We start from the raw sequence: 24,410 nt of genomic DNA on the forward strand, positions 1-24,410 counted from the left end.
TCCAATACTTCTGTTAGTCTTAAAGGTGCCACAGGACCCTCTGTGGCGTCCAGGTACTAGCCCCCACTCCCATGAGATCCCTCTCCTGGCGTCAGCAGGCCCTGCAGGGGTTAAGTCCACGCTGGCTGGGCTCCCGGGGGCGGGGTGGAGCGGGCGCTCCCGCGTCCCTGACTCGCTCTGCCTGTTTTGCAATGGGAAGCAGCATGTCCGTCCCACGCGGTGCGGGGGGCATTTGGCCGCCGCTCGCCTCCGTTGCATCGCGCAGCAGCCAGCGCTGCGGGTCCCTAGCCCTACAGCCCGCATGTCTCAGGAGTGGCCGCCCGCCCCGCCGGGGAACCTTAACGAGCTGCCCGACCAGTCCCCGCTGGTGGGAGCCGCCGTGACCGAGCTGCGGCGCCGAGCCGAGGCTGACCGCAGCCAGCACTGGCCGCTCACTCTCACCGACTCCTTCCTGCTTAGGTTCCTGCGAGCCCGAGACTTCGACCTGGCCCTGGCTTGGAAGGTAAGGACGGGCTGGGCACGGGGCCCGAGGCCAGCTGGTCTCCCTGGGGCTGCAGCGCCCTTTCCCTCTGTCCCCCGCAGGGCTGCAGGGAGCCGGAAGGTGCATGCCCCGGCTGCTGTGTGTGATCGCTCCCAGGTGTGGGGAGAGCAGTGCCAGACGCCCGGCAGTGCCTGCTTGTCTGCAGCGTGAGCCCTTCTGGTCTAAGCTGTTGGTCTGTCAAGTGCCTAATAGCTTGTGTAGGCACCCGATAAGTAATGCACAATAATGATAATACAGACACTAATCCCTAGTGGGGAAAGGGTGAGACAGCTCATGAAACCACACACCTGTGTTTTATGGGAGAAATTGGGGCCACTGCATTCCAGGAAAAATAAAGACAACACCCAAACTAAGGTTTCAGAGTAGCAGCGGTGTTAATCTGTATCCACAAAAAGAACAGGAGTACTTGTGACACCTTAGAGACTAACAGATTTATTTGAGTATAAGCTTTGTGGGCTACATTCATCTGATGAAGTGGGCTGTAGCCCACGAAAGCTTATGCTCAAATAAATTTGTTAGTCTCTAAGGTGCCACAAGTACTTCTTTACACAAACTAAGGTTTAGGTCCTGATCCTGCCAAGAGCACTCTGTGGGCTGGTTAGACTCTTGTGGCCACAGGGAACCCTGGTGAAGTTAAGGGGACTACTCCTAGTGCAGGAGCAGGGTCTCGTCTTGGTGGTGTAATAACTGAGTAAAGTAGGAGTAAAGGAAATAGTTGTAGCATTTAGTAAGGATTGGACTGGAGCAGCTGTTTTGGTAGCTAACCCACATTCTAACTCCACAAAGCAGGAGCTGGATGCACATCTCCAGCATGATGCCAGAGAAGTGCACAGTATGATTATTAACGTTCTGTAATCTTATTTATGTAGCATTCAATACAGATTTAAATACCCTAACATCAGAAAGTGAAACACTTAAAGGGATGCCATTAACATTAAAAATCACATTCTTGTCTTACAGGTAACACCTGGAGTTACTATAACACAAAGAGATTAGGAAAAAAATATTGTCCTCTCTTTGTGAGTTTGTTCATTCAATGCATTTGAATTCATTCAGTATATAGTGAGTTTCACCATTTTCCTGGTTGTTTATGTGGTAATTACTTTAAAGTTTTTTTTTTTTTTAAATTGGTAACAAGTTCAAGTCATCAGTGGCCCTTTAAAGTTTCTCAGAGCAACGTTAACATACCTGCATTGCATATATGTTGTATTTTAATTGAAATTGATGTGGGTGAGTTAGTATTGCCCAGCAAACCTTATATTTATATGTCCCAGATGTAACATTGCCTTAGGCTATGATTTTTCACTTATTAATATATCAGAGAATCAGTATGGCCAACTCTGCATGCTCAAAAGTCACGAGACAAGTCTGCTAAAATCTTTTATATTTTGCATTCTATTTGTCTTCTGGGTTTTGAACCTTTGGAGCAGTGGTGGGCAGCCCACGAGCCGCATGCAGCCCATCAGGGCAAGCCGCTGGCCAGCCAACAGACCATTTGTTTACATTTGCACAGCCGCCCGCAGCTCCCAGTGGCCGCAGTTCGCCGTTCCCGGCCAATGGGAGCTGCAGGAAGCGGTGGTCAGGCCCGTGCCTGCGCTGGCCCCGCACTGCTCCCGGAAGTGGCCAGCATGTCCAGCAGTGGCTCATGGCGGGGAGGAGGGAAGGTGGCTCTGTGTGCTGCCCTCGCCTGCAGGCACTGCCCCCACAGCTCCCATTGGCCACAGTTCCCCATTCCTGGCCAATGGGAGCTGCGGGGGTGGTGCCTGCAGGTGAGGGCAGCGTGTGGAGATTCCCTCCCCCACCCCCCCCAGGAGCTGCTGCAGGACATGCCAACCGCTTCTGGGAGCAGTGTGGGGCCAGAGCAGGCAGGGAACCTGCCTGAGCCACACTGCGCCGCTGGACTGTTAGTGGCCAATCTACTAGGTTTGGTTCCAGGAGGGTTGAAAACCCTATCGTGATCGAGTGGTCGATCATGGAGCTTCTACTGGAGATCAACTGTCAGAGGCTCCACGATTGACCAGTCAATCTACTGGTTGGTGACCACTGCCTTAGAGTGTCCAGCCCCTGGTCTCCTGGACACTCTCAGTATTCATGGATTTGCTGCTTCCAAAGAAACAGTATACCTCAGTTTACCAGTTCCACTCAGATCACTGCTCCGCTTAACTCACAGCACTTAGATATGTTTATAGTGAAATCAAGTAGGAGTTTATTTAACAGGACACAGAGATTCAAGTAATGTATTGGAAACCATGGTTACGTATTGGAATGTAGATGTATTGGAAACATGGTTACATATAAAATAAAATCATAACATTTATCCTAGGGCCTAGACTTAATTAACTAGATATTCCTATGTCTTGTAGATTAATGCTCACCCCAAATCCTTGCAACGCTTTATAGCCAGGTTGGCTGGGACCTGCTTTTCATGATCAAGCACACTGTTAGCTTGCCTCCTCGGTGAAGAACCCCGTGTGTTTCCTTGCACACCAAGATATACCAGAACAATCATTTGTCTTTATTCATAAACAGGACACCCTCCTGCTTTTGTTTCATTTTACAGATTTCCTCTCTTGTAGATTTCATTATCTCTTATTTTGACTGTGGCTCAGTATGCAAATGTGCATACATTGTGAGGGATACAGTACAAAAATAACCAGACAGAGAGAGAGGTGTCTGTTACCTTCTTCCAGAAAAGAACATTTCCAAGGTATATCCCCTCTAGTGACCTGCTTTAACTCCAAGACCTTAAGAACATAATGTTTAATATAGATACATAACTCTTTAAATATTATCTATACATACATTTCTCAATGATTGACAACCAGAGAGCTAGGGGCTCTGAGTAGAGACTTCACATGCCACCCCTTGGTGAACTGTTATGTATATATCTGACTATGGGGATCTCTGTAAAATCCTATGCGCCCCCTGTACCCTCTGCCACATCAAGGGGCCCCTGGGTCACAACATGTTCCACAGAATTCCCCCATGGCTATGGACACTCTGGCATTTAGTTTAACCCCTTTGGGAACAACGTGGCAGGAAGACAAGGAACACAGACTTAGCAAAGGAATTTCTTAACCACAGTCCCTTTTACTCATAAGAAGCAGTAGAGAGTGCTCCCCCACAGCCTGATCTCACTCCCCATGTGAGTCTGAGGTCTTATCAGCATTTCAGGCTAGGCAGAGTCCCTCCTGCCTTCTCTTTGTCTCCAGCCAGCAGTTCTTGATGTGTTGGTGAAGCAGTCCTTCTTAAATACAGTCTCTGTCCCCTTTGTCCATGTCCTAGGCTGAGTAACTCCAGCTCCTTCCCCCAGACAGACTTCTGTGTAGTGAGTTCATTGCTCCATGGTGTTGAGACAGCAGTCGAGAGACCATCCAAACGTGATGGCCCTAGATTGTTCTGTGATGGCTTCTCAGTCATAGGGCAGGTCTACACTTAAAACACTGCAGTGGTGCAGCTGTAGCGCTTCAGTGAAGACACGCCTAGTTAATCCACCTCTGTGAGAGGCGGTAGCTATGTCGACAGGAGAAGTCTTCCCATTGATGTAGCGCTGTCTGCACTGGCTGTTAGGTCAGTATAACTGCCTTGCTCAGTGGTGTGGATTTTTCACACCCCTGAGGGTTGTAGTTATACTGTTGTAAGTTTACACTGTAGACCTGGCCATAGACATTCAGTTAGGTGGTGCCAGTGGCTGACACCTGTCTGGAATGCAGCATAACGGCTTGTTAAGGTTAGGCTGTTTTTCCAGCACAATACAAAATGATAATCAACACACAAAATGGGAGTCATAATTCAATTCAGACATATCCCACTCTGTCACACTGGGCATGTCTGAAAATTTGGGCCTAACACATTATGGAAATATTACTAAAGGAAGATCAGTTAGACATTGGCAAGGTAGTATATTTTTAAAATAACTGTTTATAATATACTCATTGGAAACTTGGAACAAAAAATTTATACCAATTATTCTTCCATATTCTGTGCTCACTGGCTATTGTAGGGTTGCTCAGGAGTGCTGGGCTGCTGCTGTTTTTTTAATTAGAGAAAACCCAGGCTTGAAGCATTTAATTTTTGGTGGAAAAACCCATATCCAGGATTAGAGATGTTAAAAAATCCAGAGGTGCATCCCATTAAGCCTGACACCAATTATTTCATATGTGGTCTTGCGGAGTTATTACAAAACTTTCTTTTCTTTCTTTCTCAACTCCTTTTCCGTGTACATTGGGTCAGAGGTGCACATGATTCTTCTCCACTCCTTGTGGTCCATAGCATGGGCTCATCACATGTCTTGTAGTTCCAGTTCTTTCTCTCTTCAAATTTCTCTTGATGGGGAGTCTTTCCATCATATCCTCAGTCTTCCATGTCCTGTCTTGCTATCTCTTCCTCCTGTGCTTTCCTTGCTGGTCACTCTTCTCCCATTCTTCTCCCATATCCAGCCCACCTCAAGTGTGTGCTGTCCAGCCTATCTATCACTGAGAGCTCCAAGTTTATCTTCCCCCTAATTTCTTCCATATAGGGTGCCTGGTGTAGCCCTCACTGGAAATGCCAAGGTCAGGGCAGGCTGCAAAAGGGAGGGCGGACACTCCCAAAACTGGTGATTAACACTAAAGTTAAACTCTTCAACCGGTCACAAACTGTGCTTCTGATCCCCCACGCTGGTTATCAAGAAGCAAAAAGAAGAAATCACACAGTCCCCTTTATTGCATTCCAGTACTCTGGCTCCCATTCAGCACCTAGGTGCAGTAAGGTGAGGTTATTTTAAAACTCTGCTCACATATACAAAATGTTCTTCTGACCCCAAAGGGCCAGCCATGTTACCAGGTCAATATGAGTTTCTATCTTACCCAAAATACCATGCTGCCAGCCAGTCCTTTAGCATCTAAAACTAAAGGTTTATTATAAATAAAAAAGACCAAGAAGAGAATTTTAAATGGTCAAAGCAATCAGATACGTACAAAGACTTCAAAGTCCGTATATCAGGTTCTTAGCAGTAATGGTGAGTTTGCTGACTTGACAGTCTCTCTGGAACACATCCACAGCTTGGATGGGTCATTCATTCCCTTGTTCAAAGCTTCAGTTTGTAGAGAAGTTACAGAGGTAAGAAGCAGGATTGAAGACAAGAAGCAGGACTGAAGACAAAAGATGCAGATGCCTTTTATAGTCTTTTGTCATGCAGCTTGTATTTCCTTTGTTCCAAACACAAGCTGCCCAGCACATGGCATGGAAGCTTTAAAGTTCTCGGTCCACAGGCATACCACATGCTTTGCTGCTGACTCAGAAGGTATTCCTCCTGGTTCCTTTCAATGGGTTCATAGGCGGCGTGTGAACTACTGGCTGGGGGAGGCTAGCCCCCAGCCCCACCCCTTCCACCTGAGGCCCCACCCCTTCCTTGTGCCCCAGAACCCCCACTACAGCCACCTGCCACCGCCCCAGCCTGACTAGTGCCCACAGCCTTTTCCCCACCCCCCACCCCCCGAATCCCAGAGCACCAGGAGGGAGAGCGCACAGCGGTGCCGCTGCAGCCTCCCCAGTGCTGGGAGGGAGAGCGGCATGGTCCCAGCCCCCTGGAGCCCAGGGCGGTACCACTGAAGCGGGGCCCTGGGGGGCGGAGTGTGTGTGGGGCTACGCCTGGCTGTTTGGGGAGGCACTGCCTCCCCCAGCCTTCCCTACCCGCTGCCCATGAATGGGTTCATTGTTCAGTTGACGTCCCTTAATGGGTCATCAAGCAGGCGAAGCAGTGTTGATGTCAATCTGTTTAAGGGTGTCATCCAGAAACACAGCACAAGTTTGGAAATACAGATATACCCTACATATCTATAACTCATAGGTGATACAAACATATAAACAAAATTATCATACTTGGCAAATTGTAACATTTTCGCAGATACCTCACACGGCATATCTGGTCAGAGTCCTGGAAATTTTATAATATCGGTTTCAACAATATCCTAAATTGTCCCACATATTCCATACAGCATCATACACACTCTGCCTACATTCTGCTTGCCTGCCATTCTTCACAGTAATTATTTTTTGCTACCTGTATCTTCTTTTCTTCCATCTCTGTAAGAACAAACACACACAGCATACATTTTTACATTTTTACTTTTACTATTACAAAACACTGAAACAAATTCAATTAAGCAACCCGGCTGACTCCCAAAACCTTAATCTTGAAATGCTGGTGGAACTGTATGTCCTGACCATTTAAACACAGATTCCAAAAGTAGAAGAGAAGGTAACTGAATCGCTTTCGGTAAAGGATTGCAAGGGTAAACATGCACGAGTAGGAAAGGGTTAACTCAGTCTAAATGGAATATTGGTAGAGATTTGTCTTCCTTGGGCTGAAGAGAGAAGTCCTTTGACACAGAAAAGATTAAGCACAGTCAGGGCACTGAATATGCGATATGGCTTGAATACGCAAACAAGGAAGTTTCTTCTCCTATGCAACTTCAGAAAGACATGCTGGCAGGATGGTAACCTACTGGGGAATAACACTGGCAAGCAAGGGAGTCGTACTGTCATTGACTTTGTTGACACCTGTGCAGTAACTAATCTCCCTCCACCCTGAGGGAAATGGAGGCAGGGATCATATCTTAATACTGCAATAATAACACCACTACTTAGTTCTTACAGTGGTTTTCATCAGTATGTCTCAGACTGCTTTACAGAAGAGGTCAGTATAACTGTCCCCAATTTACAGATGGGGAAACTGAGGCACAGGTAGGTGCATAAATTCCTACCTGGATATATTTTAGTGTTCAAATGGTGCACCTTGTCTATGAGATCCATGAAGGGACTCAGGTGTTGCAACACTGAGAGTCACAGCACCAAATTTTAGGTGCCTAGAAAAGTCACAGAAACAACAGAGCGATCCACAAAGCCTGAATTAGGTGTCTAGGCTCCCTATACCAGGGGTGGGCAAACTTTTTGGCCTGAGGACCACATCGGGGTTCCGAAACTCTATGGAGGGCCGGTGTAGTGTATTAAATTGCTCCCCGTAGGAATGTGCTACTTACGGCTGCCAGTCCTGGTGCTCTGAGCACCAGGATTGGCAGCCCTAAGTAGTGGCCAACTGCTAGTGCGCAGTAGCTGGGACACAATTTTTCTATTGCCTTACAGAAGCATCTGTATAACACTTTCCATAAAGATGTTGAAAACAGTTATGTTAGGACGACACGAATAGCTAAACTAATCTCCATGTCAGTTCAGAAAGGCTGGCAATGGGTCCATTTCCTACTGTAGTCAGGGCTAAAGTTTTCTTAATCCACTCCTCTTTTTACACCTTCTTCCAGGCCAGTCCTTGCTTCTAAAACTCTGTCGTTCTCCAGGTATGTTAACTGACCACCATTTCCTCATTCAACTCCCTCCTCAAGACATACTCTCTGTAGCCTGGCACCAATCCACCCGTGAAATAAGTGTTACTTTTACAAAAGCAATTTTGAGAGACCACCATCTTCAGATTCACCAGCACATTACTGTGGGCCTGTATTGTCTATTTTAGAATGTATGCTCCTTGGGGCAGAGACAGAGACTTCCTCTGTTTTGCCCAGGGCTGAGGATACTGTTGGTTTCGAGTAATAACTATGTGGCAAAGAAATAAGCCCAGTATGTGTGATCTGATCTGAAGAAATTAGAGAAATACCATTTCCTTTTTATTTTCTCTTCTGGATCTTTTATTATTATTTTTAGATTGTAAATTCTTCTAGGGAGGGACTGTTTCTTCTTACGGCATGTGTTTGCATAGTTTCTACCATAATGGAGGCCTAGTTTTGATTGGTGCTTTTACCAATATGCTTTCATAATTGATCAGGAAAAGTTGAATTCAGTCATTTTTCATTTATAAATACATTGTTTTCTTTAAATCAGTTCTAGGTCAGACACTGAATTCACACACTCTGTGATTAATCAATAACTTCCTCACTCTTTGACATTCAGAAATCCTGGACTGTATCCCCGGCAGACCTCATGAAGACACTCATGATGAAATGGTTGGTTCCACAGACATTGGATTATGTTTCTGATTAAACTTATTCCACTTACCAAGTTAATTTACATCCATGATCAGTTGCCAAACAGACATACAGTAGCTTATTCAATTAATAAACCAATATCATTATGTATTGAATTGTTTTTCCCCATACAGTAACTGTTCCACAATCCTGAATGATTAGAAGCCATTAAATCTATCATGAGCATCCCATCTGTTTTTCCTACCACCAGATGGGAACCTGGTATTTTCAGGTTGCTTAGCCCTCTTATACCCACATTGACACCTACAGCTCTTTATAGCCAATATATAGACTCAGTGCACCTTCCCTTGACTCCCTTAGAACAACAGATATATTCCCTTCAAAACTACCAGCAAGTAATCCTTGTACATGAGACCCTGAGCCAATTTATACCATGTTAAACTAGAGATTTATTTTAAAGATAACAGAGAGCTGTTCTTCAGAGCTTGTTCAACAAGAAGAGTCTGATTTTGCAGGCCTTATTCACATGAGTAATCTTTAAACATGCAAGCAGTCCTATGCAACTTCAGTGGAACTACTCAGTAGAATAAGGATTAATTTGCTTGAGCAACATTTGCAGGATTGAGCCTTAAATGCCTGCTGGAGATAACCCAGAAAGTCCTTTAAAGCTAAGCTTACACTTCAGTTTTAGAACAGGAAATAAATATTTCAGGCATTTAGGCTCAGTTTTGTACCCCTTTCTCACAGTGAGTAGTTCATACTCCACAAGTAGTCTCATTAAAATCAATGGGACTGCTTACAGAATAAGATGATAGTCCGTGTGAGTAAAGTAGTAGAACTGAGTGCTTGGTAATTTTTAGCTATGAGTTGTTACCTTTGGTAGAAATAGATGAAAATTGCATCTGAAGCCATCTCATGGCAGGCTGTATCTCGAGATGATATAATTAATCTTTTTTTTTTTTTTTTACTATCTTTAGTGATTTATAGGCAAATGTTCAGGCCCGGTGTCATTTGACCTCCCTTATGTACCATTAACTTTGCAGGTACAAATACTGCTGATTTTAAATCACAGCTGCTGGCTGCTATGGCTAAAAGTGTGCACTGGCGGGAACAGTTCTGCACTGGTAGGGGGATTGACGAGGTGATGGACAGAATTGTTTGGGCCCACAACTTGGTTCCTACCAGCAGTAGGGTTGCCAGGCATCCAGTTTTCCACTGGAGCACCTGATTGAAAAGGGACTGCTGACCAGGCCATTAAAAATCTGGTCGGTGGGGTCCTGGGGCCAAGGCAGGCTCCCTGCCTGCCCTAGCTCTGCGCGGATCCCGGAAGTGGCCGCCACGTCCCTGCAGCCGCTGAACGCATGGGAACCGCGACCAATGGGAGCTGCGGGGGTGGCACCTTCGGGCGTGAGGGCAGCATGTGGCGCTTCCCTGGCCGCCCATGTGTCTAGGGGTTGCAGGGACCCCACACCGTAAACCCTTTCCCACACCCCAACCCCCTGCTCCAGCCCAGAGTCCCCTCCAACACCCAAACTCCTTCCCAGAGCCCGCACCTCCCGACACCTCAACCGCCTGCCCCAGCCCCCTCTTCCACCCCAAACCCCTCATCCCTGGCCCCACCCCAGAGCCCACCCTCAGCCGGAGGCTGCACCCCCTCCCCTGCACTCCAACCCACTGTCCTAGCCCGGATCCCCTTCCTTCACCCCAAACCCCTCATCCCAGGCCCCATCCCATAGCCCACACCCTCAGCCGAAGCCCGCACCCTCTCCTGCACTCCAAACCCCTTGGCCCCAGCCCGGTGAAAGTGAGTGAGCGTGGGGGGGAGCGAGCAATGGAGGAAGGGGGAATGGAGCGAGTGGAGACGGCCTCAGAGAAGGGACAGGGCCGTGGGGCAGGTGTGTTCAGTTTTGTGCGATTAAAAAGTTGGCAACCCTAACCAGCAGCACCCTGCTTTTCCAAGTTTGATTCTCTCATGAGCAGAACCCACTAGCTATGTACAGTGGTTTTCTTTCAATAGAATCCTTAATTATTGAAAATGTGTGCGCAACTCCTAATAGAGGGAAAGGGCAGAAATGAAAACTAGATTTTGGGTTTTTTTTTTTTTTTTTTGGAAAGATAAATGTTTTGCTGCTGATTCAGCTTCTATGTATGAAGGACAACAGAAAAAAATACATAGTGTTGCCAGTTCATGCTGTCTGATTATGCAATCCTGAACACTTTGTGCCAGTCAGTGTTGTTTGTAAGGGGGCAAACGTGAAGTAAAATAATATCAAGTTCTGGACTGCTGTTTACCAGCACAGTGAACTTCTAATCACATTACTCTATCAATTACCAATAGCTTCTATTCTTGCATACCAAGAACATTAAAGAACACCCCTCAGAAAACTTTCTAAATATTATTAGCCTAGACTAAGAGCTAATTTATATACTTAATTAAAACTCTTAACAGGTAAAACTGGGTTGATTGTGAATTGTTTGGTTAAGGAATGATCATTTACCACCTTTTATACAGTGTTCAAGAAAGATGGGGCACTCACCTGGTTGAAGTCTTAAGCCACTCCTAAATAAATCATTATAGGGTATGTTAAGAGTGGAGATGTACATGACTGGTAATCTCAGTATATCTCTCCATCTCTTCCTATCTGTTTTACAAGTAGAGCTGACACATGTTGGGTCTTTTCAACCAGTTTCCTTCTAGACAATTTATTTAAGACAGCCTTCAAATAGCCTACAACTTTATGCAAGGAGAGTGGGGAAAATATGCTGCAAAAATACACTGTTTGTTTAAAAAGACAAGAGCAACTTGAAAGTAGAGGAATGGGTAAGAGGTCAGTAGTCACAGTAAATATCCATCCTTAGCTTGCCACATGATAACAGAAGAAGAGGATTAGTTTTCACTTTGGTCATTGTCTGCAATTCAAGACCCTGGAAAAACTGGTTAGAACAGAAAGAGCCTTGCATGGAAGTGAGAAGTTGGAAAGCTGGTACTTTGTTCTATTTTATTAGTTATTAGAAGTGGTAACTATTTATTTCTAGCTATGTTACTTGGGCTCTTGAAAAATGGGGTAACTAGAGAGATCCAGTCGTATGTTACTTTGCTACGGAGAAAATGTTTGCTGTCTTTGAAAATGTGCTGATGATTAGATTTGTCTTGCTGGTCTGAGAGCACTAATAACAAAATTAAAAAAAAAATAGTAGTAATTATGTAAGGCCCTATCCTTGCTACCATTAGGATTTAAAGCTGGCTAGCTTCGTTTTTCTTCAGTTATTTGTGAAATTAGCCCCCTGACTCCCTTAGGCTTCTAAACTGAGATTTTCAAAGGATCCTAACTTCTGGGGTTTTATTTTTTTGAAAATCTTAACCAAAGGTTTAAGTTACTTGGTTAAGATCACCAATCAAATTAATGACACAGCCAGAGGTAGAACTCTCAACTCCCGGAGTAACCAGAAGCAGATACTGGTTGTCTTATTCAAAGGAAGCTTTTCTTCTGCTCTCCAGAAGCCTGTCTTCTTTTCCTACTCACCTCTTCACAATATCAGAAATAAAGTGAGGGAAGTGGTGGTACTCGGTAAAACCAATGGCTCCTCTGCATAGCAGAGCTATTCTCTTAGTGGCAAGTAAAGTTCAGATTTTCAAGCAAGTGAATTTTATTGTAATGCATTCTTTTATTCTAAGGGAAAATATCTGATCAGATTTGGAAATCAGAACTACTGCACCATCAGTTTAATTCTCTGAAGGAAATCATGAAATTATGGATAATTCCATTTTCTCCAGCAGGATCTAACCTCAAAGGGCAGCACTTTTTAGCTAAGTAACTCTTCTTCAGAACTACAGAATATCACTTCTCCGCATAGCTCTTTTGCATCCTTCAACAGTTCCAGTGTATAATGCTGCCCAAATCTGTTTTGCCTCCATCTGAACAACAGTGTTTATGTTCCTTACAACAGACATGATCTCTATTGTTTTGGCAATGACAGACCGCCATTATTTCCGCTCTCAAAAAGCATGTCTCTTACGGGCAATCAGAAAGAGAGAGACATCCATTGCATCATTATTTGATGCTCTTTGTTGCCATGTAGGCATTGAGCTTCCATCATTTCTCATGGTTATGTCAAGGGCAACTAAAAGTTACACATGGCTTTGAGCATATTGAACTTGTGTAGGACATGCCCTAAAAGGAATGGTAATGTATTTAGGGTGTCACCCATTTTCAGATCCTATATTTTTTTTGTGGCTGCATAGGGTACTTTTAACTCCATATGTGCTAGCAAGTGTGACAAATAAGATATGTGCTTGTTAGATAAAATGGAATTGGTTCTGTTGCTTGAACAAGTAGTGAAATTGTAACTGGCACAACAAGAAAGGAATGAGTTAGTAGACATGTTGTAAACAAGCATAAGTGGGGAACTGAGTTAGGTACCAAACCTGAAGCAGACTTCTGTAAATCTTCACATAGAGAAATAATGGAAAATTACTTTCAGATGAGCATTGTATTGCATATAGAATGGAAACGTACTGGAGCCAGGAATCATCTGGCAGGTGTACAGGAAATGTTAACGTCACATTTGTGGTTAATATGTGATTAGATAAGGTAAGTATGGAAACAACTGCAAAATGTAATAGGCAAATAAAATATTGTAAAGAAGTGGGATATAAAACAGAGTTGTAATCAGTTTGGAACAGACGCTGTCCCCAGAAGGGTGAGTTCTGTTAACCTTTGCCTTTCTTTGTGTTGATCTATCTTCACTTAATAAAAAATGATTGGGCTGAATTATCTGATGTCTCATTGATCAATAATCTAATCAACCTCCTCCCCAATATCTTACCTGGAGAAACCTTTATGTCTTTGAAAATGTGCTGTGGATGTGCCAATGGTGACATCTCTTGCGATGGTACAATGATCAGTACAGTGGAAATATTAATAAAAGTTTGTGTCCATTAAGATGGCTTCATACCTTTTGTTTGGGAATTCCTCTTACGAGATGTGTAAGTCTTTCCTTAGTTCAACATGCCCCTGTATGAGCCTGACACAGTATCAAGTTAAATAATACTAAGGAAGATTCAGTTTAGAAGCCCATTTCTATTTATTTTGTGTAGTAAAATATCCTATTGCCAGTATTTTCTATCTACCACCGGGCACTGAATGGTGATTACATTCCATTAACAAATTGATTTGGTTCTAAATTCACTGTAATAACTCAGGGCAGAGAGCGACCTAGGCATCATTGTGGATCACTCAATGGAAGTTTCTGTTCAAGTTACATTGGCAGAGGTCCCTCTCTCCCGCCTTCCAAAAAAAAAGTGTTGATTGCCTGATATTTCATCTAACTAATGGGCAGTTAGGCAACTATTTTAGGCTTTGTTGCTTCTTCCTCTGAAACATCTGGTACTGGCCAGCCACTGTCAGAAAGAATTCTGCTCTATGGTGTGATCCAGTCTGGCAGTCTCCCTGCTCCTAAAATTCATTTGTTGAAAGTAAAAATAAAATAAGGAAGCATTGGAATAAAGGAAGTTCTAACATGTCAATTCTGTGACTTGGACCCATCTATCCAAGATGCCTTTTTTTGCCTTTTGACTGGATTTTGCTTCCCATTTCTACTGATATTCATTTGACAAGAATGCTTCTCTTGTCCCCAGTTATTGAAGAACTATCACAAGTGGAGAGCTGAGTGCCCAGAATTAAGTGCAAATTTACAGCCTTCCTCTATTCTCAATCTCCTGCATGCTGGTTACCATGGAGTCCTGAGATCAAGGGACCCAGGTGGCAGCAAAGTTCTTATTTATAGAATTGGTAAGTAACAACTCTTCTCTATGGCCTAGGCCTTGCCTATACATTGTTTTGTGTATTGGTATAACTCTCTTGGGTAGGGGTGTGATTTTTCTATCAAAATAATTAAACAGTACAATCCCTTAAGATGGTATATCTTATTTCCCTCCCCTGTGGATATAGGTGTGCTAGTAAAGCACCACCTTCATACTATATAATGTGCCCACACCAGAAGGGGAGAGGGGGGGTTATATTGTTTTAACTATTCCAGGTTAGATTGGTACAATATTTGTGTGTAGACCAGTGCTTATTCATACTGGCTGGATGTGAAAACAATGTTCGTCTGAATTAAGTGCCAACTTCTGTGGCAAGGGCTAGAGACATGTTAAGGTTCAGCGTTAAGTCCAACGTTTTTGTAATGTTGGGTATATGCACGTGGGTATTTGGATGCCTATTTAAGAGTCCAATTGACAGACACCCAAAAGATTTTCAAGACTGTTTGGCCACACCCAAGTTGCCTGAATGCTCTGCATGAAGAACCGTCTGAGGCCATGTGATCTGGTGGGTGGGTTCCCAAATTGTACTTTCAGAAGGTGCTCTAAAGTTACTCAGTGACATAGCTAAGCCAGGACGTGCAAGTTAATGTGCTCCAACAGCAGACCCTCGTTGACTACTTTGTGCACCGTTAAAATAACATACAGATTAAGAACCCTCACATACCCTTTGAGAGCTATACAGAGGGAAAAAACAGGATTTTTTGAGGGCTGTCCAGATTAGTGTATGTTGCAGAGAGGTACTCAGATGGGAGACTGAACTCCTGAAGCACTTGATTAAATGAAAACTCTAGAGATAGCCATAAACATCGTTAATTTTTCACTATTTACCTATGAATATCGATCACATTTAACATAGCTGGATAAAGTAGTGTTCATTTGCTGGTGTGTGTGAGAGACAGAGAAATAGCTGTCTGCCAAGTTAATTATTGTATTTAGCACCTCAGCATTATTATTTATTTCTGTTACAGTGGTTCCTAGAAAACCCTGACAAAGATCAGCTCCAGACTGTGCTAGGTGCTAGAGACAAGTAACATAAACCTTGTCTTCACTAGGAAAAAAGGTGTATTTTAATGTGTTAGCTAAAATATGTTCAAATCTTAGTGTAGACAAGGCAATTTCTCATTTTAACACATATTGATTGAGGTAAATCCTAGCTATTGTACTGTGGAGCTTCGGCCAGTGACTTTCCAATTTAATTACTACTGTCACTGCCAAACCTAGAGGATTCTTGAAGCAAACATTGCAAGATTCTTTTCTGAAAACTTCTCGGCAGGTTCCCTACTGATAGTAGAAATGAATTGCAGAGAGTGGAATGATCATGCAGGGTAGAAGAGGAGCCAGAGGGCTGTAGAGTAAGTAGCTTCTGCACTGACAAAATTACTTATTACAGAACAGGAGAGGGCTTGAAGGAGGAAAAGGAGATGACTTCACACTCCATATTGCTGTTTACTCATTTTGTATTTGAGGAGTGCATTCAAAACAGTATCCAGTGGGAGTATATGTTTACAGAGTATCTGTGTGGTAATGCACTACAGTCTCTTTGTTCTTCAGGACAATGGGATCCAAAGATGTTTACAGCATATGATGTGTTTCGTGTAAGTCTTATCACATCAGAGCTTATTGTAAAAGAGAGAGAGACACAACAGAATGGAGTCAAGGCTATTTTTGATCTTCAAGGGTGGCGATTTGCTCATGCATTTCAAATCAGTCCAACAGTGGCCAAGAGGATTGCTGCCGTGCTCACAGTAGGTTTGATGCTTAATTTTAGTTTCTTTATTGTAATAGCCAAAATGTTTCTACTCTAAATTATGGCACCCTTTCCTTTTGTGTAGGGCCTTGCCATGATAACAGAGCTTGAAAGAACAAAACAGTGCTATTTAGAGCTATTAGAAGTGAGACACACTTAAGCGATTTAAACCTAAACTTTATTTGATTTGCCTTCAATTTGTTATAATCAAGTAGTGAATATGCTCCAGATTCTAGTTACATATTTAAAAAGTCAGTAAACTCCCATAAGAACTCAATAATAATAATAAAACCAATAGCTAATATTACATAGAGATGAGCCAACTAGATAATGTCTGGCTTTGGACTAGCGAGGGTTTGGGTTTGAGGCTGAATCAGAGTTATGTCATTGATCTTTTGGTGCAGCAATCTCAGCTTTTCTGATAATATTTCTACCTGAGAATTTAATGAAACCAAGCATCACAGAGCGTCTGCCATCTTAAATAGGGGAATTCTCACATGGTTGGTTACTCTTATGATGATTCTGTCATCTTGGGCAAAATCGCACTAGAATTGCTGTTCTTGTGAGATATTTCAGCTGCATCTGAACCAGTAAACAGGTCCCTGGTAACTTTAGAGCTTGTTTTGGGGGTGGGGAAAGAGGGTGCCTGGTTAAATCTAGGGATTTGGATCTAGTACCCCCCACGCCAGAAATTCTTTGGATGTGAGGAGTCTGCTTTCGGATTTACCCTTTGTTTTTCAAACATTTAAAAGTACTACAAATAAGGCAGCAGAGAAAATAAATCAAAACTATAAATTGTGAGTAGTACTTCTTAAAATTTATAAACTTATTTATTGCAATTCTCTATCTATTCCTCTCATCATTTTCTAAGTTGGTTTGACATTTTTCACACAGAGGTTTCTTCTGCTCTTGCTTGGCAGTTCAGGCCCCTTTTTGTCACTGAGACATTTTAAAGTAACATGTTGTTGGCCAAGATTTAAAAAAGTTAATTTCCTAAATCCATATTTAGGAACGTTTAGATTTAGGAGCCTAACTTTCAGCTCCTATTTTTTTTAAACTTTACTGTTACAAAGAATTCTTTTTTTTTTTTTTTTTACTCTTGTAAAAATATGATCTTGCACTGCATGAACAAATATGAGGATGCAGAGAGAGAGAGGTTAATTGCAATGTAGAAAGGGGAAAATAGCATCAAAATAATAGTGTTGCCTCTTTTTGACCCAAGCAGTTAGTCCAATTTCAGCGTGCTGGGGATGTTCCAGTTGGAAGCAAAAATTGATAGTCTGGTATTCTCTTTTCGTTGCAATCTTGTTTATTTACAAGGAATGTACAAAGTCCTGCTTCTCTGGACACAGAAAGAACTAAGAAAAAGATAAGCGGTTTCTTAGCTTCCAGTCCCAAGCCTCATTAGCTAGCAGACCCAAAAGCTCTCTCTAGCTTTCCCAGGGTAAACACTGCTCCCAGGCTACTGCTTGGCTTTCTTAGGCTTTGTCTACACTAGCACTTTTGTCAGTCAGGGGTGTGAAAAGAAAAAAAGAAAAAAAACACCCCTGACTGACAAAAATACCAATGTGGACAGCGCTATGTCTTTGGGAGATGCTCTCCTGCTGACATAGCTACCGCTACTCGTTAGAGGTGGTTTAATTATGCCAGTAGGAGAGCTCTGTCCCGCCGGCATAGAGCGACTGCATGGGGCTACACAGTACAGCTGTGCCGCTTCAAGGTCTGTAGTGTAGACCTAGCCTTAGTCTTTTGCGTCAGGCTCTCTCTCTGTTCTTATCTGTTTTCATTTTATGTGTATTATCTCACCCACCCATCCACCCACCTGGTTACAATACCTGTGGTGCTAGTTTCTGGGCAGATTCTGTTAGGCCTGGTTTTAGGTGTGGCCTCTTAAAATAGCTGTAAGAAACACTTCAAGTGAACGATGTGTTCACACATCAGCATGTAGGAGGATTTAACCAACTCATACAAGGTTTATTCCAGCTCACAACAACAGTAATTATGGGTTTAATCATGCCAGATACTGAGAACTCTGACCTAATCCAGCAAAGCACCTATGCTTGCGCTTAACTTTAAGCAAGAGTGTAGTTCTGTTGAAGCCAGTGGGATTACTCCAATGCGTAAAATTGAGCACGTGCTTAATGCTTTGTTGGATCAGGTCAGAGTGCTCAGCACCTGGCAGGATCGAGCCCCAAGAGCAAAGAGTTCTGAAGAGCATTTAATTGTTATGGACTACAGCCTAATCTGAACTGTGCAGTGCCCATAGCTGTGGATCTTGGAAAATCTGTTACCACAGATATGGGCAAAAGCAGATTTTTTGTGTGTGTGAGATTGCACACATTTTACAGGATTAGAATCTGATGCTTAAAGTTTTGATTCCACTGTTTAAAAAAGTTCCTAAAAACAGTTACATTTAGCAAGCTATTTTTTAATTCAGATAAGAGCCCATCAATCTGGCCCTACTCAACATGATAAGAAAATAAAGGCTAGTGTGATATTCATGGAAAAAACATTTATGATCAGTATCTCCAGTTCACCTCTGGAAGAAGTAGAAAAATTGTAGTCAGCAGAGCTGTAGCAATGAAATGGGGCATGGATGGAGGCTCTTCTCCCTCTAGTGCATACAGTTGTGTTTCTGAGTGCTGGACATGTTTCCTTTTAGCTCTGAAGCTATGGCACTTGTCTAATGAATTTTCAATCCAAGTAACATTTAATAATCTATAGCAGTTGTAATTTTTTTTCAGTTCCCCAAGAGTGTAAAAAAAAAAAAAAAAGTTTCATCATAAGGCTGACCCTATATTCCCAACTCAGGCAAAATTCCCACTGACTCCAGGTTTTGGCGCTAAATTACAAACCTTATGCATTTAGTTTTCTGTAAGTAATGACTTATATTTGATTTTTAAGACTTATTTTCCTCTTTTTTTACAATGTTTTTTATAGAAAGGATTTTGTTCAAAATATTATAAAAAAAATGTACTTACAGCATAAGTTTGGACTATTTTAAAAATAAGCTCTTTTGCAAGCTCAAGTCTGGCTGATCTTCCCCTCACCACCAACAGATTAGCTTTCAGTACCCTCTTTGAGAATCTACCACTTGAATTGCCAATCGAAAATCCTGCCTGACTGGCTATTGTGTAACTTTGTAGCTCAATCCCTGTTGCACAGAACTAGAGGCCTGCAGCAAGACAGAATCTAACCCTAAAACAAATGCTTCCTGGGCATTACCTCTATGCATAGGTTTTGTGGTCAGCCTCTACCCACAGTTATGCATTCCTTGGTAATGAAATGACTCTTCCCAATGCAAAGAGAGGAACATATGTAGATGTAGATGTATTTTCTTACGTTTAGTGTCAATAAAGTGTAAATACTCCAAAGTGCAGGAATGTCTTCACTGTCTAGAAAGCAAGGGCAAGAGGACTGCCTTAACCTGTGTTCAAAAGACTTCTCACAGACTTCCCCACAAGAATACAATCATGCCAATGATGTTTTTTTATGTTTGCAGGATTCCTTTCCACTAAAAGTTCGTGGCATCCACTTGATTAATGAGCCTTTATTCTTCCACCCGGTCTTCGCTCTAATTAAGCCCTTTCTCACTGACAAAATAAAGGAACGGGTGAGTGAACATAAATACATATTTCTTTTCTTCTACAATAACAACTTCCATTTGGACTGGGTCCTGCAGTGCCTGAGCATTAAGTAGGATAAATGAGTTTTATACTTTCCATTTCTGTAGAACTTTCACTGGGGACTCTTTAAGCACTGTACAAATGTTAATGATTTCAGAATTACAACACACCGGTGAGGTTGGTTTTACCACCATTTTTACAGATAAGGAAAACTGGAGTACCAAGAGGCTAAATCACTTGCCCAGTGTCAGACACCAAGTCTGCACAGAGCTGAGCATAAAACTCACGTCTCCTGACTTTGCTTCAAATGATAATTATTACTCAGTGGGAACTGACACTGCTCTTCTCCAAACATAATGGAAGACACTGGTCTTGCTCCAAAGAGCCTACGCTGTAACCTGAATACAGACTTATGGGTCAGGCCAAAGGCTCAAATTTCAACTGATGCAAAGTTGTTTTTTAAAATAGCTTTTGAGTGACTTTAAGTGAATTCATAGTTGTTGGGTTTGTTTAACTTAAAATCCCTGTTATTTGGATGTAGCGGCACATGAAGAATTCCAGCAGGATTGCTCTTGCATGGCAAGCAGCTGTGTGGGAATGATTCCAGGCAAAGTAGGTAGGAGTGACTCTGATTAATGGAGGGACTAGGCTGAAGAAGGGGAGAAAAGAGTGAATGAGAGAATAGAGAAAACGTCAAAGCTGATGAGGTGGAACAAAAGCAGCTAGGGGTCAATAGTTACGGCCAGGCCAGGGATTGTGGGAAGTGACTAGCTGGACTGGCTTCCCATTAGCTTCAAGAGGAGGCATTGCTTTTTCACTCTCTCTCTCAGATCTTGCTCAAGAAGCCCTGAGCACAAAGGCACTTAATCACACGTTCATTTTATTGTGCTTTGATACAGTAAATCTTTGTGTCATACACATTTGCAGAAAAGCCTGTTTAAATGTTAAGAACTGTTACAGTACGGATAGTCCATTAGAATAAAATCTGCAAGGAAATTAAACAGGTATTTGGTGGGAAGTAGTGCATGAGACTTCAAAACAGCTGTAATAAGGTACTGGAGAAACAACAACAAAGCTGTTCTACTGATATTCTTAGAAGTACAGGCTCTGCATCTGATGTTTCTAACCACAGAAAAAGCCTTTGAGATGCTTGAGATAATTACCCCCTTTAGAAATGTCATCAGGTCCAGCCCCCTGTGTTGACACAGGACTAAGTAAACCTGGACAATCTCTGACAGGTGTTTGCCCAACCTGTTATTAAAAACCTCAAATAATCCTCAACTTCCCTTGGAAGCCTATTCCAGCGTGCGAGTACCCTTATAGCTAAAGTTTTCTCTAACATCTAACCTAAATCTCCCTTGCTGCAGATTAAGCCCATTACTTTTTGTCCTATCTTCAGTGGTCATGGAGAACAATTCACTGTCCTTTTTATAACAGCCCTTAAACATATTGAATGGGAAGTGAGAGGGTGCAGTACTTGCATGAGCAGACCCTTAAGGCTGGTCTAAGCACAGCGTAAATGGGGTATACAATGCACACCCCTAACTGAAATAATTAAATCATGTAAACTAGGCCTTGGTTTCTACGTTTGCAGCAGCATGAAACACAAGTTGCATTTCATCCTGAACTAAGCAGCAAATAGCAGTGAGTTTGGGAGCTTTAGGAGAGTATAGTGAAGCTTATAGTGAACGTACATTAAAAGTAGTGAAGATACCATGTGTTAGTGAAATCTAGCTTGTGATTCAGTTCCCACACCTGAGGTTCTTGCCTTTCCAATGTCTTCACAAACCGCTCTGGGATTCAGATGGAAGTAAATGTAGGTGTGTATTCTGAAAACTGGAAAGCCATTTTGAAACAGCTTTTCTTGTTTCAGGTGTATATGCATGGGAGTAATTACATACAGAGTCTGACGCAACACTTCCCAGCCAGCATTCTCCCACAGGAATATGGTGGGGAGGATGTCTCCATTGAAGACCTTTCCCAAGAGTGGACTGACTTCATAATGGAATCTGCAGATTACCTTCAGAGTATTTCTCTGGTTTTCCAGTGAAGCAACCACATTAAAAAGTAACATCTCAGTATTGAGGCAATTCATTAAAACAGAGAGCTGCGGTTAATTCCTGGTATTATGACTGCAAGCAGAATGAACTTCAATCTGAAATTTTTCATTTAGTTTTGACATTACTTTAAATGGACCAGTGTAAAACTTCTGGTAGATCATTGTTGAGGGAAGAAATGCCCCATTTGCTGCATTTTTATATTTGCTTGAAGAGGAGATCAAGTAGTAGTTGCATCTCAGAACTAAAGGAGAGATTCATGAGTTTGATATTTAGAGGGATAATATGCAATACTGTTTGTAACAGATTATATATGTGCCCAAAGGCTGGATAGTACTGCATGTATGATACTGCAGAGAACAATATTCCACTAGATATGTTCTCATGGAGCTCCAATCTGTGAGGACTCAATACAAACTATATGCTCAGCTCTTGCATTGTAGCTGCTCAAGTTGATGTGCTGACATAAAGAGCCAAATGATTTCGAGAGCTGCAGGGCAAGTCTGATGTGGAGTTACAGTCGTTTGGCTTGGAAGCATGTTTGTACAAAGTAGTGATTTTCTTAAACTTAATGTTAGCAGGGAATGGGGCTGGTCTTTGGATTGATTCTCAGGGAAATGGATTTCCAGTCAATTCGCGAAGCTGAGCTTGCACTTTGGATGAAAACTGGTCAGCAATGGTGGAACATTGCTGTGCCAGATGCTGTTATGAGCAGCACATATCCATGCGGGCATTTAAGATCGTAAGCTGCTAACATTGTAAAGGGACATTCAACTTGGAAACTATTAAAAGATAATGTGAATCACAAAGAGGAGAGGGGTAAATGGATTAACTTAACTTTGAAAAATGATTTTTCTTCCCCTGGCAACAGATGTTCTGTTTAGATAAATTACAAGGCAGCTCCTGTGAGGTGCCAAACACCCTTATCTCCTACTGAAGTCCTGTAGAAGTAAAGGGTGCTTAGCAATGCCCAGGGCTGGGCTCTTTGTTTGAGGGGAAGAAAGTAGGTCTTGCTTCATGGACTTGACCACAGAAATAAACTTGTCATGTGCTTTCAGTATTCTCACTGAATACTGCTGCTGTGAGATGCCAAGCACCTTCCTTTTTATTCCAAGAGGTGCTAAAGGTATTTAACATCTCCTTTGCCTGGGCATTTTGCTAGGCACTGGCAGAAATTTTTTGACTTAAAAGTATTTGATGTTGACCCCGATTCCTCTTTAGCCATTACAGGCAATTGAAAACTTTCCCGATGTCTTTACTAAAAGGAGTTCTTAAAGGGACACAACCAGATACAAATTATATCTTTTAACAAAATGATATATTGTTCTTACCTGTGTTATACAGCAATAACATAGATTATTTAAACTGAAAGGATTTAAACAATGAATGTACTTTGATTTTGTTTGTTTTTTAGCAGACTAACTTCCTAGCTCTTATTTCTTATGGTTTTTGACAAAGCAGGAATTGTTTGACATTAAACATTGTATTAAACAGCTCTTAATGATTCCTTATGGACCCTAATGTTAAAGCATTTATAAGAACAATGTCTTTTGTAAAGTTGACTCAAATGTTTATTTTCCTTCTCCTGGAATCATCAGTAGATTTGATATTTTATACGAACTTGCTATTTAAAATGAAGAGGAAGGGAGAAACTAAGAGTGCCATATTAACATATCAGTAAAGTCTTCTGTAAGATTAGATGATCAATGGTACTGCTCAGGCTGCTTCATCAGCAGCAAGAGCACTCTTAAAAGGTAGTTGTGGTGTTGTCAATGCCAATGAACAGAATCATTTTAAAACTACAAAGCCAACATGGAAATAAGAATTTCTATTTCCTCACCCCCAGTGCACAATTTTTCTTGTTCTCCTGGACACCTTTGATCTATAGTCGATAAGTTTTAAAACATCTTAACCTTCAAATTGTGATCAAAAGAATTTTTCATTATACTTCCTTGTCAGAGATTCAGCTTGCGGCCTGATACGACAATATCCTCAGGGAAAAGAACTTTGGAAAGATATGTCTTCTTGTTTATAGGCAAATAGAAGAATTACCACACTTGGCAACTTGTACAGTGCACAGCTACACTAAGCTACACAACTCAAATTCTAAACTACTGGGAAAAAATGTTTTTCTAATGAGAATTGGAAGCTGATGCTCTTTAGTATATTGCTTGAATTTTAGATCTTTGGAAAGAAACTCCATCAAGAAATTGTTTGAATTAACTGAAAATGTAGCACTTTCCTATGAAAACAAAACTTTGTATTGTAGCTATTTTACCTGGCAGAAACAAAATCTATTCTCAAGTATAAATATTCAGCCCTGCTTACTTCATTTGGGTCGCATGCCTGTGAATGAAAGTAAAATTTGGCTTTGAGAGGTGCTGGGCTTTGGTTTTGTTTAACACTAGAGTGCTGAACTAAAATTGTAACCATTCAATTAAAAAAACCACCCCAAACTCATGTTAAATGGTATTGCGAATGCATTACAGGTATTGGCACCTCTACTGTGGTGCGGGTGTGATTTCCTTTTCTCATGGGACTCTTATTTGGTTTTTAATGGTTACGCCTATTTTATCACAACAGAGTGAACTGTACTTGGGAGTAATTTGATTTGGGTCTTACCTCACCAGTGAGTTTTG

The 24,410-nt window shown here is 42.1% G+C and overlaps 1 protein-coding gene across 1 annotated transcript; it reads left to right on the forward strand.

Moving 5' to 3' along the window:
* Nucleotides 1–301: 301 nt before the first annotated feature.
* On the forward strand, nucleotides 302–21,764 carry TTPA (alpha tocopherol transfer protein). Its single transcript, XM_065399783.1, has 5 exons — nucleotides 302–502; nucleotides 14,156–14,309; nucleotides 15,893–16,086; nucleotides 19,591–19,701; nucleotides 21,588–21,764. The coding sequence occupies exons 1-5, from the start codon at nucleotides 302–304 to the stop codon at nucleotides 21,762–21,764; spliced, it is 837 nt and encodes a 278-aa protein (XP_065255855.1).
* Nucleotides 21,765–24,410: the final 2,646 nt, after the last annotated feature.

This window comes from Emys orbicularis, chromosome 2, assembly GCF_028017835.1.
Source record: "Emys orbicularis isolate rEmyOrb1 chromosome 2, rEmyOrb1.hap1, whole genome shotgun sequence".
NCBI classification, from domain to species: Eukaryota; Metazoa; Chordata; order Testudines; family Emydidae; genus Emys; species Emys orbicularis.

Bases quoted from the DNA above. Each gene is read 5' to 3' on its own strand.
- TTPA (XM_065399783.1), top strand. From the start codon at position 302: ATGTCTCAGGAGTGGCCGCCCGCCCCGCCGGGGAACCTTAACGAGCTG. The intron at 14,310-15,892 runs GTAAGTAACAAC...TTTGTTCTTCAG, and splicing joins AGTTCTTATTTATAGAATTG to GACAATGGGATCCAAAGATG. The intron at 19,702-21,587 runs GTGAGTGAACAT...TTCTTGTTTCAG, and splicing joins CTGACAAAATAAAGGAACGG to GTGTATATGCATGGGAGTAA.